Below are 18,384 nucleotides of genomic sequence, written 5' to 3'. Positions count from 1 at the left end.
TCATCGTCTGTCATTGACATCCCCTTCTGTGACCTCCATAAGCATTTTTCCCTCTGAATTTTCTTTTCACTTGATGTTCCTTCTCATCTAGTTTAATTCCCACTGACTCTCATTGATTTCTTTTGTTTTCAGTGGGAGTTATTGCTGTTTCCTGCTAATTCAGTCTTCTCTTCCTCATAGTTCTCTGCCCTGTTTAGCTTTAACTTCGACCTTCATCTGCTGCTTTGAATCTCCTAATTTCATTATAGAGGATTTCCCAACTCAGTGTGCCCTCTCCCCCACATTCTGCCCACCACTTCTTTTCCCTTTTGTTTCTTCCAGATTGTCTTTCCTTTTATTGTGATAAAAAAGTACATAACAGAAAATTTATCATCCAAACTATTTTTAAGTGTACGATTCAGTGCTGTTAAATATATCCCCATTGTTGTAAAACAGATCTTCAGAACTTATTCAGTTTGCAAATCAAAACCCTGTACCCATTAAACAATAACTCCTCCAGACTGTCTTTTAATGGGTTGCCCTTGGTTATTCAGCTGGGAAATTAGGATTATCTCTGCCATTCCCCCATGCCACCCACTCTCTACTCTTGTCTTTAAGCAACTGCAAAATCAGCCATCTCTGGAAACGGAATTCATCAGAAAATTTTTACAGCTGAACAGCTGCTGCAGAACCAGTCCCTTTCTTTATGCCCACCCCCTTTGGGGGCCTATGGAAAGGCTGTGAATGCAAGTCTAGGGTCAACTGCAGTGGTTGATGGTTTTATCACCCCTCCACCAAATACTTGAGCAAAAATATAAACCTGGAGATTCACAGTATCATGTGCTTTGGACTTCTTGAAAGAAAGCCCAAATTCCTTTTAGTACTTATTTTTAGATGCAAGCCAGTAACTTGAGAAGGCAAAATGCCTGTGATATGCATGTAGGCCTCAAATGAGAACAAAATGTTGATGTAACATGGAAAATCTCACCCTACGTGGGTAAGCTACCATGCTGTGCACCATTTAGCATTAAAGATTTTTTCCTCCATTAATTACTTTAAAGTTTACAATGCAGTGGATGGCTCTGATGAGGACAACCAACTGAGTGAAAGAAATGAGCAGGAATTCCTTTGGTCAGGGGAACTATGTTCTCTGATAGGGTCAGATAAGTGACAGGAAAACAACTGCCAGCTTTAAAGACTATATCAACCACTGCCTTTAGTAATGGGTACAGATCACATTTGCAGTATGCCTGTAAGTCACACTTTCCTCAAACATTCAACTGGACATTTTGACCACCTAAAATAAGGAAAGATATTGTAATCTTAAAATATTATTAGAAGCAGATAGATAAATATCAAGCTTCTAGCTGCAGTGGGTAGGGGAGTCACTTACGCAATTTTCTGACTGCTCTGAAAGCAGAAATAATCACTTATATAACAAAATTTCACAGTTGAATAAGAATTAAACTTATCCACTCTAATTAAAATGTCTATACCCAGTTCATATGAAAATAACAAATCTTTCCAAATGCGTAGCATGACACAATTCAATAACATCCACAGTTGTAGTTGCTGCTAACACTACCTGGACAGAGGGCAGTGTTATTGCAAACCCTTGATTCTCTTAATGGGCCGCTGCAGTGTGTCCCGTAAGGTGATACACAAGTTCTGGTTCGCACCTGCGACCCTTGACCACAAGTAACTGAGCATGTGCTCCACTGGGACCACTCTTCCACACCAGATTCACCTGTGTGCAAGACAACAAATAAACATGAAATACCGTTTTGAATATTCATTCACTAAGCATCATACCAAACTGACAACTATGACATGAAAGAATAATTTAAATGTAAAAATATGACACTACATCAAAAGGTACAAGAAAACATTTCAGAGCAAAATAAATTTAAAGAGAGATACATATTACACTGATGCAAGGCCCAAGTTTGCTATTACCTTTTTAGCAAAGCTACTCTTCACAAAGACACTGTGCCCTGGACACTATGAAGGGACCAGTCAGCATTTTACAACAAGAATGGTTGCTGAAGCAATTCTCTTCAGGCCAATCTAAAGCTTTGTACTTTGGATGGGAGAGGGAGCAAAATGTATTGCTAAACTTACTCTGGCTTTGGTGAGCAGCAATATATTGATGTATTCTTTCCTAATCTTTTATTGCATAGTCTTTCTAATGCTGGATGAGGTGGGGCCCTGGGAGTCTGGGCGTATCTAATTTTTATTGTGTTAAACACTGACACTTATTTATAATTTATTCCCAGTGCTATTCTTACTTTTTTCATCCTGTGACAGCTATTTATCTTGTGATAATTTGTTTAAAAGCCTTCTGCTTGCAATTTTCCTCATGATCTAGAGTAGAAGAGTGAGTTTTACTCAAAATGAAGGAAAATTTCTCTGGGATTTCTATTAATTTATTCAACATAGGGCCCTAAAAAGCCAAGGAGTGTCCGAATTAATTACTTTCCTTAGAGTAAGCATCACACTAAAATTATGTCTAGTTTGCATTATTATCTAAAGTCATATCCCAAAGGACTTAAAGTCAAGAATTTCTAAGTCCATCACAGTGGGCTTTTGATTCTATTCTGATATCACGTTCAGGATAGATTCTTAATACTGATTTGAAAACTTGCAGTTGCTTTTCCCCAAATACGAAATTGGGGCATTTACCTGCTAGTGGGAGCTATTTAATTATTTAGTTGTGGGAAAGGTTTATGGTTGAAGTGTTTCTGAACACTTTGTATCACTGATTACATAAACAAAGGAACAATTTATACTTCATAAGTTCTGCTTAGAATTTGCCTTTGGAATATAATTAAAAAATAGAATATGAGAATCTATTTGTCCATCTTTATTATTTGTTTTGAAGGGTTAGTAAATGATTTAGAAATTACTTGCAGTGCTACTCAAGACAGCCGGTCCACAGACTGGTACTTCAGGACAGAAGGAGGCTGAACCAGAATGTAACTCAACTTGCTGATTTCTTCACTGAGAATTTCTTTTTTTCCAAACAAACAAACAAACAAGTCAGCTGAAATTAAACGTGTGTTTGATAATGTAGTTGAATTTACATCCTGGTATATGCTTCTTATTTCCACAGAGGCCCATAAAAACTAGTTCGCAGATAAACACAAGTCCACCAACCACACTTTGGGTAGCACTATTATGAAGATTTGTTCTTACATTGATCTGCATTATGCACCCAGAGGCATAGATCTTAATGCATTTATGAGTAGATATATATAATAAGGGCACAGACAGTGGTTAACAGGGATGACATATTACATTAAATAGGACTTATTTTTGGTGTTGGATCAGTGTTTGTCCTGAAAATACTCTATAGATTAATTACCCTTGATTATTTTAGTCTTTTTTGCCATCACCAGTTTATATTGTAACTACTTCTTAAAAATGTTATTGGATGACCATTTGAATAATATTTAAAGACATGCCTCATAATATTCTCTTTTACATTAAAGAATAGTCTGAAGATAAAAAATCATTATTCTAGACCCCGACAATATGGCAATAGTTAAAAAATATCCACACATATATGTATATATGAACATATATTTTTAGCAATGAGACTTTTTAATGTAAAGTTAGGAAAAACATAATGCAAAGCTTTTTCTTTTGATAATTCAATGTGTTGTGATGACAGTAAGTGAAGTATAAATATTATGGTTGTATGTTATTAATTAAAAGCTAGGAAACCTTGAACAGTGAATTCTATAAATAAAATGATAAAGGTTATGAATAAAATTAGTTATGTTTTTCCACAAAAGCAGTCCTTCTCTTACCCTTGCACTGTTATTATGGCATTAAAAATGTTCTTTATTAAATTGAACAATGAATCAGGATCAAGATCTACTTTTAAATGTATTTCTGTACAAATATTTAAAAATCGAGGTTCCTTCTGAATGTATACTATAATGATGTTGAACAGACTAAGCAGTGATGTGTAGATCATAAGAAATTGATAATCAGTGCTAAGAACTGGCCTTCTTCACTCACTCAAATTGATGATTCATTTTGTTGATCGAAAACAAAATAAATAAATGAATAAAGTCTATATTGGCTTTCAAATTATGAATCAAATTTTGCCACTCAATTACCAGCCTACCTACCAAAATGACCTCATTATATCTCAAATGGCATAGTTTCAAGTGACATTTCCACTAAATAGATATGATTTCCATGCTGCCACTTCTTTACTACAAAAAGTGTGAAGCCTGTTCTAATGAGGCATATTGGATCCCTGTAAGAAATAGCTCATATACTTAAAAGAAAGGTATGCGTATATATATATACACTTTTAGACTCAATGACATTAAAATAGTAAAGTATAATACAAAGTACACTATTTTTAATATGTGTATATTTGGAGATAGCACAAACTAATCTGGTTCCTTAACTTGCAGCAGAGAAGGCACATTAAACACCATGTAGAACGCTTCAGTATCTAAGGCACTATTAAGGCTCTTTATCCTGACACAAAATATAAAAGGGGACTGGAAAAGCACTGTAATTAAAGTCAGAAGGTCTGTTTGATGGAAAGCTATTGAATATTAGCTCTGTGACCTTGAGAAAGTCACTTTATTTCTCTGAACCTCTCAATAAAATGAGTAATACATCTACCTCAAAATGTATTTGTGAGGTTTAAATGAGATAATGTATAAGAGTGCATTTCAAATTATAAACAAAATATTAATATAAAATTTTCTAGTATGTTAAAATCATACTAGAAACATTTTTAATGTTATACTTCTCTTTTAGATAACATGCTATAATATATATTTCTAATATACGTTATCTCCGCCACTGGAATACAGGACCATTTTTCTAAACATGTTTATAAGATCATTGGATGACTATGATGTTAAAAAGCATCAGTAAGTAAAATTAAATTGTCATAAGCTATCTTATTGGAATTTAATTTAGATGTCTGTATTAAATATCTGTATCTTATCACTTCATTTAATTCCCTTGAAATGAAATATATATTGCGATACACATAAATTGTGTCCTAGGCTATTTGAGCATTGTTCATTTGTATTTAAACTAGTCTATCTCAATTATTGGACTGACCAAAATGATCAAGTTATCTTGATCAGTAATGCTATTTTCCCAAACGTTACCCATTTAAAAACGATTTCCATTCATGTTATTACTTTATAGAAAGCAAGCTTTTCAGATACAGGGTATACTAATCATACTGGTTGAAGAAGCCAGGTTATTCATTTTGAGGAAGAATTCTTAATTCTAAAGGCTTATAGGTTTTGCTTTGTTTTCTCTCATGACTAATATAAAATACATATTATATTGTCTTTCATCATTCAGTTTTACCTCTATTGCATTTTTCTTCATTCTCACATTAATGTTAGCAAATGTCTATGATTGTTTATATGTAACACAAATCTCCTGGTTTGAAAGACAAATAGAAAAGTTTTATAGAAAAAACTTAATTTTTGTGAGCTTTGATTGTGTGACACTTGTATTTATTCAGACTAACTACCTTAACACCTAAAGGAAGTATAACTTAGAAAATATCTCAGGAAAATAAACAGCTCCTCTCTTAACTTTATAATTGCTCCATATCAAATTACATATTTTAAAAACCATTTAAAATAATGCAGTTTTCCAGTCTTCTATCAGTATTGTAGTAATTTCAATTTAAAGTAAGTATTATATGTGTATTTATATTTACCTATACTATTTCTGGTTTAAAATAAAACAATAAATATTTAAGAACAATCAATATTTTCAGAACTTTAATTTTGGAGTTCATTGCCTTTTCTGAATCATCATTAACAATATAAGGAAATGGTTTTAATGCTCCTTGTGGATCTATTTAATAAGTGTTTCATCCACTTTACCAAATCATGTGTTAATATGTTTTAGATACAAAACAATGTTTGTAAAAGAACCAGTAAATGTAAACAGAATTTAGTAATTTCTGACTAAGTAAACATAATGTTCCTTGTGATTTGAATTTGTAAAAAAGGTTTTGGTCGAAAACTGAATTTTCTTGGTTGATGTCATAGGCAAATCCAAAAACTGAATTTATATAAAATGCCCTGGCCAAACTGCATAATATTTATGCATTAGCAAATTTTACTACATTACAGGAAATTTAAAACTATGGCTCTCCATTTCACTTCCAAATGACCCCACTTTTAAGTAATTTCAGGAAGCCAATGACTGCGGCCTCTTTTGCAAAAAAGAAGAAAGTCTCAAATTTTGCAGCAATGCCCCGGGTAAGATGGCATCTGAAGGAGGCTGAGTAGTTAGATCATGTTCTATGCCTCTATGTAAAGTCAAATATTCCCTAATCTCTGGTCAGTGGCTGAGACTATTTTGCTCCATGTAAGGGAGAAAAATACATTTAATAATTTGAAAATTTACCTGACCCTGGCAATGCACTTTCGGACCTGTACAAGCAAATAGTAAACATATGTCACCTTTTGTTAAATAAGAAGCTGCACCAAAAGCAATCCAGATAAGCAAGTTTTGTTCATTTCAGGATCTAGCTCAACGTGTATATTTAAAAAGCTAAAAATATGTCCTTAATGTAGAATTTATTGTAAACACTCTTCTTGTTCTGAAGAATTCTTTGACCTACTTGTAATGAGGTGTTAAACTCTCCAATTACTCACCAATTACCAAAGAGCACAATCCATTAAGAATATTTGCATTTTTAAGTTGTAGATTCAAATCTAGTGTTCAGAATATATATCTTAAGAAAATATAAACTAAAGGAAATATTCATTCTTCAGGAGAATTTCATCAAAATCAATGTCATGTCAAAAAGCTGATCGAGTACTTGAAACTTCTGTATTAATGGTAAAACAGATGATCCAGATTGGAATGAATAAAACTTTATAAAGACATAGATGAGATTGTTAGTTTGCAATTTCCTGAAATAAAAGTGACAGCTGAAAATGTTTATAACACATTTTAAATACATTTTCATCTAAGAATGTACTACATGCAATGTAAACAGAAGGAATTATAGCCCATTTATTATGATGAACCAATATATGAATGCATTTACTTGTGCATATATATATATGTTTTTCTTTTTTTTAGGGAGGTATTTGCAAAAAATCTAATGAGTTTAGAATTAAAAATTTTACAAACCGGAAAGTGATCTTTGTTGATATTTAATTATTTGGAGTATATTATGGCTTACTAATAAAGATTGTCAACTTTTTATTATTTAGCTTCTATAACAAAACCTTCTTTTCAAATAAAAAAATCTGAAAAAATTTTCTAATTTCCATACATTTTAATAATTAATATTTATATGAAGTATGGCATTTAAAAAATCCAACATCTTATTGTTAAATTAAATTTCATCATTTAAACTCCTATTTAAATTCTAATTCTGAAAAGTCCTATAACAATCAATTATTGATGAAATAACTTTGTTCAGTTCTTTAAAAGTTTAATGGTACATTTAAGTAGTTAATTAACATAGGTAAATAATAACATGTAAATCTTAAATGTCCCATACTAAAAGCAAAATAAATCTTACACATATTTTTGTGCACTTTTCAACTCACAGCTACTTCATTTATGGACTTTAACTGGTGACAAAAAAAAAATGGCTCAAAAAAATATCAGCTCCAAAAACTGACAAATGTGCAGCAAAAGATTATGAAAACATGCAGTGGTTTCATTAAATTAACAACAATAAATAGAAAAATGTAACTAACGTATTACCAGTTTGTGCCATAAATTTAGCAGCATCAGCTTGTTCCTGAGGGACCCTTTTTTCATGAACAGATCGAGGTCGCTGACTTTTAATTGTATGATCTCCCATCATTCCAAATTCTAAAGACAGAATAAAGGTATATGAAAGCTTGTGTGTAGACATTTCTCACAAATTACATTACTGTCTCATGCAATATGTTCCTACACATACCTAGAAGTTACTGATTAAATTTACAATTCTAAATTTGCTAGGCTGATCTACTTGGAATATTTCTAAACTCAAGTAAAAAAAAATCTATAAACAAGAACAAGTTTTCAAGAAACAATAATAACAGTCAATAGAATGACACATCAGGTTTTAAGTCAGCTTAATTAACAAATAGTGTACTCTTTTCTGATCATGTTTTCAAGCAATACATCGGAAAAAATACAACCACAGTGTTAACTGTTGTTTTTCAGAGACAGAATCCTGACTGTATAACAGCTGCTGCTTTGCTGAATAGTAATCACCCCACAAGTTTTTCAGCACTTTTCTTGAGGAATAAGTAATCTTTAACCTAGCTTTCCTAAGGTAAGCATTCACTTAATATAGTGTTTTTCCAAAGATGAGGTTGGCCTTGGTGTCCTTAAAAGCTCATGGATATGTGGTGGTTGAAGTAATTCTCATTCTCTCCTGCCCTGCCCCAAATAGCTGTTCATCCCTTTTCTAACCACATGTAAGACAGTGTTTTTTCTTTTAAAAGTTATGTTTAAAAGAAATGGATGACTCCAGGTTTCTGTGATTTAATCCTTTAATGTTGTACCTCCTAGGAAAAGCAAAAAAAAAAAAAAAAATCTGGCCCTAAGTCAGTGACAATGGGGAAAGAAAAAATAAGTTGAACAAAAGATGGACTCCATAATATATTTTTGAAAAATTCATACTCTTGGAATTCTGCAAGAGTTCCATGCTTCTAGTACAGTTATTGTAAAATAATTTTAATGAAACAAATGCCTAATTTATGGAAGAGTTGTTGATTCTGGCTTAGAGAAGTGTGTAAGGGAAGGGGATTCCTGAAGGGTGAGGAGCAGGCAATTATGGTGTTTCTGTTACATTAAGACAATTGTTGGGCCCTTAAGACCAGAACTTTAATACATGACAAAGATGATTGAGTAAAATATGTTCTAATGATAGTGCCAGAACCAATGTCAAAATTTGGGAATGTTTAATTTTACCTTCTCCTATCAATCTTTAATCTTCTGCTAAAATATTACAACTCACTTTGTATAATTGAACACTGTATTGTGTAAGCACTAATTCTATTAACTTTTTAAATTTTATGGGAAGAGAAAAGACTAGCACATGTTTTTGTCCATCCCAGCAAATCCCCACATAATTATTAAAAGTATGGCACTTGACAGATTAATTTGTCAAAAATTCTTTCCCGATATTCTACCCAAGAGTACATCCCATGAGAAATCTGAGAAATCTAAATGTGTGTTTGTTTTTGTCAGTTTAGATAAAATCCAAGGCAGGAAACGGAAATTTTCATAAAATGTCAGTTGGCTTAATCTTGTAAAATCCATCATTATTTTCCATTGCTGCCAACATCCTCTCATTGCATTCATTTATGCAGGATGTGCTGCCTCAGCTATGTTTCATTATGCTAATAAGACATGTCTAATCACATGTCATTTAATGATTTGGGAAACTGACTACTTAGAAAGTTTGTATCTGGACTCTTATGTACTACCCAGTATTTTAAAGTATTATATGTAATTGAAAATTTTCTGAGTCTGAAATAGCAAAGGAAATTCAGTAGTAATTTTTATTAACAGTATATTTTACCTTCTGTGTGTGTGTGTGTGTGTGTGTGTGTGTGTGTGTGTGTCTACACTTAGAACATTTAAGTCAGAGTTTATGTATGCATAAATAAGCTGCAGGCTCTAATTGTCACACTAAGGTAGTTTTGGCACTGGGCAAAGGATAGAAAAGAAATTTTTCATAACTACAACTTCTTCTTTTTTTTTTAAACAACTTCTGTTAGTAAGTAACTTTATTACCTGTTCTAGTAGAAGAAATTCTTCAATTCAGTGGCAGCATGAGAAGAGCCTACACTCTATTTTCTGAGAAAAAAATAGTTTATGTGGTACAGGGACTATAATCTTGAAATCTGCAGTTCTGAGTTATGTTGGTGGACACTGCTGAAATAATTTTTAAAGTGTCATATTAAATTTTTAATTCTTTCTGGACTTTGAACACAAGTACTCATCTTTAAACAGAGGTGTTCACATTTATGTGAACTATCTCATATGTGAATTAAATATCTCAAACATGAGTATAACACAAATTAAATTTCAGTATTCTTCACTGTCGTCACTTTTGCTCAATTCTACTCATCATCAATAATCAATGTTGTGTGAGCATTAGTGCTGATAGTTAACATTGGGATACTTAATCATGGACCACAGTATTTGAAAAGAAATTATTCAATCATCTATGAACGTGACTATATATTTTTCTGTAACTAGAAGTTTCAATTGAAATTTTTTATTATTTCTGTCAATATAATTTATCTGAAAAATAACTTCTAAAAAGTGAAAACTAATATGAGGGCTTGATATAACTAAATTCCCTATAAGATAGAAGACATACTCACAATTTATTTCTTTTTCTCAGGTGGAAAAACAACACTATGGTGGTATTTTTTGAATGTTCTAGATCTCTTGTTTCAGACCTAAAAGAATCTGAATTTGTAAGTGAATCACTTAAACTATTATCCAACCAAGTGAATTTCTTTTGCCAATGTTTATGTGCCAAAGAAATCTTTATTTTAGGGTTGTTGTCAATGGTAAGATTTAACAACAAATGTTATGGGTCCATCCATATCTCACAAAGGGATATTTTCAAAACATTCGTGTTCTCTTTTGTGATGATTTTACCTTCTTCACTTCTAGTGAAAATAAAGGCCAGTTGGATCATTCAAACTTAGAAAAAAATTAGGCTATTAATTTTACTATTATTTTATTATGTGGTGAATGTGGGTTGAGGTAAACCTTTATCATATTAGGCTCTCTGAATAATAAAAGTTCTTCATGGGTTATTGATTTATACTCATATGATTCTGAGTTGGCAAAGATAACATACTACATTAGTTACACAAGGAAAATAGCATAACCAAATAAAAAGATGATTTGCTTTGTATAAGCGATGGAAAGCAAGTTATGAAATCAAATGAAGTAATGTACAGCATAATATTGTGTATGTATATATGGTACATGGTTTATGAAAAACAGGGTTATTTCCTATATCTTTATATTGATGGTATCAATGAAGTGGTAGGTAAATAACTGTATGCATGTATAAAACTCAAATGACTGGAGATGACTTTCATATTTAGGCACATTTTCTCATACAATCTTTCAATGTGCTTCTTGATAAAAAGCAGGAGTGTCTGAAAGTAAGATATACTCAAAGCTACATGAAAGAACAGTTTTGAAAATTTGTTAAGAATACTTTTATGTCTTCTCTTTTCCCATCCAGAAATATATAAGTAGATCATGAAGAAGCAAATAGATTTGAAAACTGCCTCTTGATAGTCAGTTGTCAGTTGTGAAGTTTTTTTCCTGGAAATCAAGGATTATAACAATGTGAAGTTGAAGTCATCAAGAAGTGAAAACACACACCATTTGCTATTTTATCATGTGTTTGTCAGTGTGCAGGCAAGCAGAGAGTTAGATTAGCTGATAAGTTATCACTGCAATCTATTTTGCAATATAAATAGTAACTTCACTTGCTAGCTAACTTTTCTTAGAATTTCTACAGAAACCACCCTAGCCCAGGCCATCACTGCTTCTCAACAAACTCTCAAAGTTATCTCTTACTTACATTCTATGTTCAAAGTGCACCATTTTTTGTCATGGAAATCGTCAAACCACTGCATCATTTCTATCATCTTCCTCCATATGAAATATCTGTTCTTCTGTCCATGCCTGAGGTAAAACCCTTCACCAAGTTCAACCCCAAAGGCGCTACCTCCAAGATCTATTTCTTAATCAACTAATAAGTGTCCTCTGTCTTTTAAACTTCTATTTTATTTTGTATCAATAATGGATTTTCATCTTAATTTTCATATTGAATTCTTCCTACTAGATTATAAACCTGTGAGAAGGAAAAATGACTTATGACTTTTAAAATCACCTCCTGATTTACACATAGCTGGGGTTCATTATTAATCTTATAAATACATTTCATATGAAGAGTTGTGTCTTTAAAATGCGAGTTTCTAGATGTCTGGAATCCTTTATTTAACCTGCTTGGTGAACAGTCCGATGGGAAAAAAGTAAAATTCTTCATGAAGTACTTGCAAATTAGTTATGTATGATCATGAAGTTCAGTATTTCTTTTGTCAGCAAGGAATATTATCCATAAATACATTCAGGTTCTTATTTAAATAATTGCAATGTTACTGTTTTAAAAAGAAACTTAAATCTCACTGACCTAAAACAAAACTTAATGCCTTAAAAACAATGGTTAATTTTATTAATAACCATTTTTTAATTACTTACGTGTTAGGCACTAAAGTTACAAAGGCAAGTTAAAAGTAGTCTCTAATATTCTGAAGCTCATAGCCCTAGGAAATCCACTAAACATGGCTCAAACCTTTCAAATATGTAAAATTATTTATTTTAATCAAAATAGTAAGCTCCACTCAAAACCCACTTATTAGATTAACTTCCTAAATAATATATCACTCTTAACTAGAATGACTTGCTAACATGTTTCAAAAGAGAAAATACATCTTTTAAGCCATGCAACTGGACATTTGAAGTGACATTTCATTTGTCATCATAACAAGTAAGGATATTAAATGTATAACTTGTTGGCAGAATAAAGATTCTATCATCTGACTGGATTATGGTGGTATAGACAAATTCTGTTAAGAAGGAACAGACATTTTCTGAAATAAGATAATTCTAATTAATGCATTCTTAGTTCATATGTTTTCAGAAACATATTATTAAATGTGTTCATTCATTTCCATACTTACTGGAAACAGAGTCGGTACAACTATTTTGCTTGCACATTCTTTATGCATATTATAGCTGGGAGGTATTCAGATAGTGAAGAGCAGCTCAGATTATCAGTCATTAGGATATCATTCTGTTTTCTGAGGTTTTTAAAAAAAATGTTTTTTTAACTTTTGATCAGACTTAAATATTGTATTTTCTCACTCAACCATTTGAGTGCCTATATAGTCAGGTGCTTTATGAAAGATAGAAATGTTGGGGAAAAGTCTACAGTATCAAAGATGTTTCTAGAACTGGGATGAACTGTTAGAAACAAGGAATTTTAAAATTAGACATCATTAGTTGACATTCTGAATGTCACCGGTTAAAAATACTATTATAATTTTACTAAATTTATTTTCCCCCAGAATCAAACAGGGAATAGCAATGTGGATAGAAGACAACTTCCAAAGAACTTAAGAATAAGAGTTGGATAAAAAAAAACAAATATCAGGAACTATTTAAAATAATTTTTGAGAAAATTAATAATTAATATTAAGATGTATTTAAAATAAAATAAATTAAGACATATTAAGAAATATTAGAAATCAGAGAAATACATCCTTAAAATTTAAGAGGATAATTGAAATTCTTTCCTTCAAATTATGACTTGGTTCCATTGCCATAGTTAGATACCTGGTTATAGGGACCAAGACACTATTTCTTATAATAACAAAGTAGAATCTTGCTTTTCAAAATACCCCTACAGGAATTAATTTTATTAGATAGTTGGACATGACTCTGTTAAGGAGATGGGTACTTTTGTGCCACTTCTAAAAACGGACAAAACAGAAAATTGGTCAAAAGGCATACTGGTAATACATTTATAGAGAAATTTTAAATGTTCCGGAGTTTTCAGTTTTCTTTTTTTTTTTTAATTTTTTTTCAACGTTTATTTATTCTTTTTGGGACAGAGAGAGACAGAACATGAACGGGGGAGGGGCAGAGAGAGAGGGAGACACAGAATTGGAAACAGGCTCCAGGCTCCGAGCCATCAGCCAGAGCCTGACGCGGGGCTCGAACTCACGGACCGCGAGATCGTGACCTGGCTGAAGTCGGACGCTTAACCGACTGCGCCACCCAGGCGCCCCAAGGAGTTTTCAGTTTTCAATTAAGTTATTAAGTTATGAAACATAAAATCTTTTGTAGAAGCAATTATCAAGTATATTTAGTGCACATATTCTTTAACAATGATGTTACACTTTAATTGATTTTTATTCAAAGTAGAAACTTTGAAATATTTACATTTAATGATGGATTTTTTAAGATGTCCTCAAATATGTATCTGAAAAGTATATAATAAAACATCTTATTTAGAATAATTCCAGAACATTTAGGGTGAAAACCCTTAAATCATTATTTTTATTCTTCTTCTGTCATCCTTCGGCAAAAGGTTAGTAAATTGGATACACCATTCCATGTTAGAAATCATCAATGTGTGTAATCATGTAGGAATTATTTGTTAATATTTCTTATACATTAGCCAATTGCATTTTATGACTTCATCTCTTTTTGAGATAACTATTGACTTTTTATAAACTAGCCGTAATGGTTTGCTTGAAAAATGTTTTTTTTTTTTGTTGTTGTTGTTGGTAATGAGGAACATAAATGCAGAAGCACATAAATGATGAATGCAATTCGACTTCTAAGAGTAAACTAGTAGCTGGGTGTCTTGTTGACCTATGTCTGAATTTAATTCAGCACACTAGCACATCAGGGCAAAGTAAGACGCTTTACTGTAAGCTTTAGCATTTCTGGCAGACGACTAAAACTCTTACACTATAGGCTCTGAACAATTTTATTGCTAAAGCAGCCCCCTAAGATCTTAAAAAATCTAAAAAAAAAAAAAAAGTAAACTAAATCTTCCCTGGATATCCTATATTTTCCTAACAAGAACAGGACTTGGTTGTGTTTCTGTCCAACTTTCTGACTTGCAGAGTGATCCCTGTGGGCAAAGTAGATTCCATAGGAATTTCCAAATGGAGGGGGTTGCTGCTTTGGAAATGACAGAAGACTTTTCTTTCAGGCTTCCCTGGCAGGACAAAAATGAATGAGTCATCTAGTGATGAGAGGCCAGATTCTTTTGAAGGGAAAATGATAGGCTCCAATAGTGATCTAAGAACTTAAGAAATGTGTGGCAGGGGATATGGAATTGAGGCAGTGGGGTATTCAGGGTTTAGTACCACAAGTTGTCATTATTAACAGAAGATAAAGTATGACGAGGAGGGGTAAGAGATATTCCTGAAAGGATTGGTGGGGAGGGAATCAGAAACCTCTCTTATGCCTAAGAACCCTGGAATGTATCTCTATCTTATTAAATGTGAAACCTTTGAAGGGGACTAAGAAACAATGATCAAGGAATTATGGTGTGATTTGAACTTTAGAGAGATTAACTGAAGAATGGAGAGCAGACTATGGGGAAACAAAATAGGGCAGTATATTAGGAAGATATTGTGACTGTTCATTTAAGACTATTTGTGATTGGGTTGGTGGGGGTGGGTGTTTGAGTGATAGCTCACTGGCAGCTCGCAAGCTTGGGTGAGAAGGTGGATGGGGGTACTCCCACTAGATAAAGAATCAGAACCATACACAGAACCCTGACCAGTCCCAACTTACTGCATGCTGAGTACATCTCTGGGCCACTGAGTTCAAATTATTGGTAACTAGAGCAATTTTCAGTGCCTCAAAAGTTTACAGGAAAAGTGTTTTATAAGGAAGTATATGCTATAAAAAGGTGATACTTTTTAGCATGGTATTTTTGATGGATGTTAACCTTTGTATATATTATATTATGCATATTATATTACATATGCTCTATCATGTATTTATTTTGATTTTTTAAAAAAATGATTCCTCTATAGTTTTTAAATTAAAGCTCATATTCATATGGTACTTTTCAACTTGCCTAAGCTCATTCTCATTTACTATCACAGTATAGTAAATGAGAAAAAATTTAACTTAAAGCAATATCACTGTATGCATATTTACCAAAAGAAATAATTTAAAAAGATAGTCCACAAAAATAATGAATGCATTCTATACCAAAATGGAAATTAAAAGGTTAGATAAGTGGTTGCTTGGCCAAAAGATTTCAACACATGAACAATGGGTAATATCTGAAATGCCTGATTTTTTTCATAAGGCACTGGCATCCGGATAATTCTGACAAATCCTTATCACATTTATATTCAACTGAGTTGCAAGGTCTCAAGGTTTACTAAAAGTTTACCTGGAGATAAAAGAGAAGTACTTTTGTCTTTTTTTCTTTTGATGTTTATTTTATTTATTTTTGAGAGAGAGACAGAGAGAAAGAGAGAGAGACAGAGAGACAGAGACAGAGAGTGGGGGAGGGGCAGAGAGAGAGGGAGACACAGAATCCGAAGCAGGCTCCAGGCTCTGAGCTGTCAGCACAGAGCCTGGTGTGGGGCTTGAACCCATGAACGGTGAGATTATGACCTGAGCTGAAGTCAGACACCCACCTGACTGAGCCACCCAAGCGCCCCAGCACGTTCGTCTTTTATACTATCTTACTTACCTATTATGTTCATACAGAATTTTTTTTGAGAATCTATAAATATCACAATAAATGCCTCTGGTCATGTTTTACAATTTACCTACTGATATATGTCTACAGTTATTATAGAACTTTTTAGTTTAGAGCAGTATCGTATACATATCTTCTGAAAGAAACATCAAAACTAACTTTCATAATGAAAATGATTCTACTAAGACATGCATATAGTGTTTATAATATTTTCTAAAAATAACTATAATTCCATCTTAACTACTCCCTTAATATTTTAGCTTATTTCTCAGGCAAAAAGATACATAGAAAATATTTTTAATATTTTCCTAGGATATTAATTATCTTTAAAATTAATGAACATATATTCAAACTTGTTTCCCTAAGTTATTATTACTACTGAAGCCCAAATGGCATTCTACACAGAAAACTAGTGTTCAGCCTTTTCAAAGCAGTGGCTCACATACCTAAAACAATTAAGACCATTTTAACTAAAATGTAGGCTAAAGCTGAACATAGAGGGTAGGCAATAAATGGGCAACCAACATGTGCACCTCTTATTTCAGAGCTTCAAACCTTAAGTTTTCTTGGCCTCCTTGCTCTTCTTGAAAAAGGGGATTCTAGGAACATGATTTCTAAGGTCTTTTTAAGCTCTAAAATTATGGTTTTTTTCTCAGGTCAGAAGTTGGCCCATGAACATATGGATTATCTCTCAGCAGACAAAGAGGCCTAGAGGACCTGACCAAAGGTTAATTAATGGGTCTGTACACAGATACACATGCACTGGAGTCTACGTAAGACAGAGTGGTAGTTGCTTCTAAATATTTTCTTAAGTCAAGCAATGTTGAACAGTTAACTTAATCTATGAGCACTAAGCTGAGGTTACTTTGTGTATGAGGTCCCAGCTTGCCTAATATTTATTTAAGCATATACATCTATGCTCTAGCTAGCATCTATACTGGAAAGGCATTTTTTTAAGATTATATGTTTCCAAAGGTATTTGGGAATAAATGAATTCAGGTAATTCAACAAACATTAAATAGGCACTTATTACATTCTAATGGGTTTTAAGTGTGTGTATTGTACATAACATATATAGTTGAATTTTAAAAAATCCCATCTGAGCCTCTTCTTTTTAATAGAAAATTAAACCCACTGACATTTATTGTTAAATTTATTAAAATGTTAAAATTATTTATTCCATCTATATTAGAGTTTCTCTTAAGCAAGTACCTTATTTTTTCATTTTTCTGCTTTCCTAATATTTTTGGATCAATAGGAATGTTTTTCCCCTCTAGATAGATACCTTACTTCAATTATTCAAGCATTCTATATAAATTTTGTCACATGTACATAAAAATATTTCCAAATATATCAATATCTTTAGTGAATCAGTATCTGTATTCTTTCCCAAACAAAGACAAGAATTTGGGTGTGTTGTCCGTTGTCCTCTGCTTTGATACTCATATGTCATTTATCTCCCAACTGCTATATTTATACACTGTGCTTCAATAATTTAGACTGGATCATTAATTTTGTTTGTAGATCTCCTTTCTTTGACTTATTTTTTTTTTAAACAAGATAAATTCATTTTTCACAGTTCTAGAAGTTGAGCTCCAAGGTCAATGTGCCAGCATGGCTAGACAGGGCTCTCTTCCTGGCTTATAGATAGGAACCTTCTTGTTGTGTCCTCACGTTGCGGGGGAAAAATAAGCTCTCTGGTGTCTCTTCTTACAAAGGCAATAATGTCATCATGAAGGCCCCACCCTCAAGGCCTCATCTAAACCTAAAAATCTCCCAAAGGCCCTGTCTCCAAACACCATTACATTAGGGGTTAAGGCTTCAATATATGAATTTGGTTTTTAATTTTGTTCCAGTATATCCTATAACAAAGAAGTATTTAAAATTGATTTATCTTGCCCTCACACTTGAATTTTGGTTTTGCTAGGCCTAGAAATTTAAGGTCAAGAAGGTTTTTGTTTTTTTTTTTTTTTTTCTCACTAAACTTTGAAGATACCTTTCACACTGAATCCTGGGATCCGGTATTGCCTCTAAGATGTCTTTTGGTAAGAGAATCTGCTTTTCTTTCTGGAAGCTGTTCCAGCATT

At 32.6% G+C, this 18,384-nt stretch overlaps 1 protein-coding gene across 3 annotated transcripts in view; it reads right to left on the bottom strand.

Moving 5' to 3' along the window:
- Nucleotides 1–18,384, bottom strand: part of ADGRB3 (adhesion G protein-coupled receptor B3) — a 743,632-nt gene that overhangs the window by 425,688 nt on the left and 299,560 nt on the right. For all 3 annotated transcript variants that reach the window (XM_040473868.1, XM_040473867.1, XM_040473869.1), the window contains 2 exons: nt 7,717–7,827; nt 1,565–1,726 (listed from right to left, as the gene is read on the bottom strand). In XM_040473868.1, coding sequence (XP_040329802.1) covers nt 1,565–1,726; nt 7,717–7,827 — 273 coding nt within the window. The remainder of the gene's footprint in view (nt 1–1,564; nt 1,727–7,716; nt 7,828–18,384) is intronic.

This window comes from Herpailurus yagouaroundi, unplaced genomic scaffold (genome assembly GCF_014898765.1).
Source record: "Herpailurus yagouaroundi ecotype Mexico unplaced genomic scaffold, PumYag 139, whole genome shotgun sequence".
NCBI lineage: Eukaryota > Metazoa > Chordata > Mammalia > Carnivora > Felidae > Herpailurus > Herpailurus yagouaroundi.
This window is presented reverse-complemented; position numbering and strand designations above follow the sequence as displayed.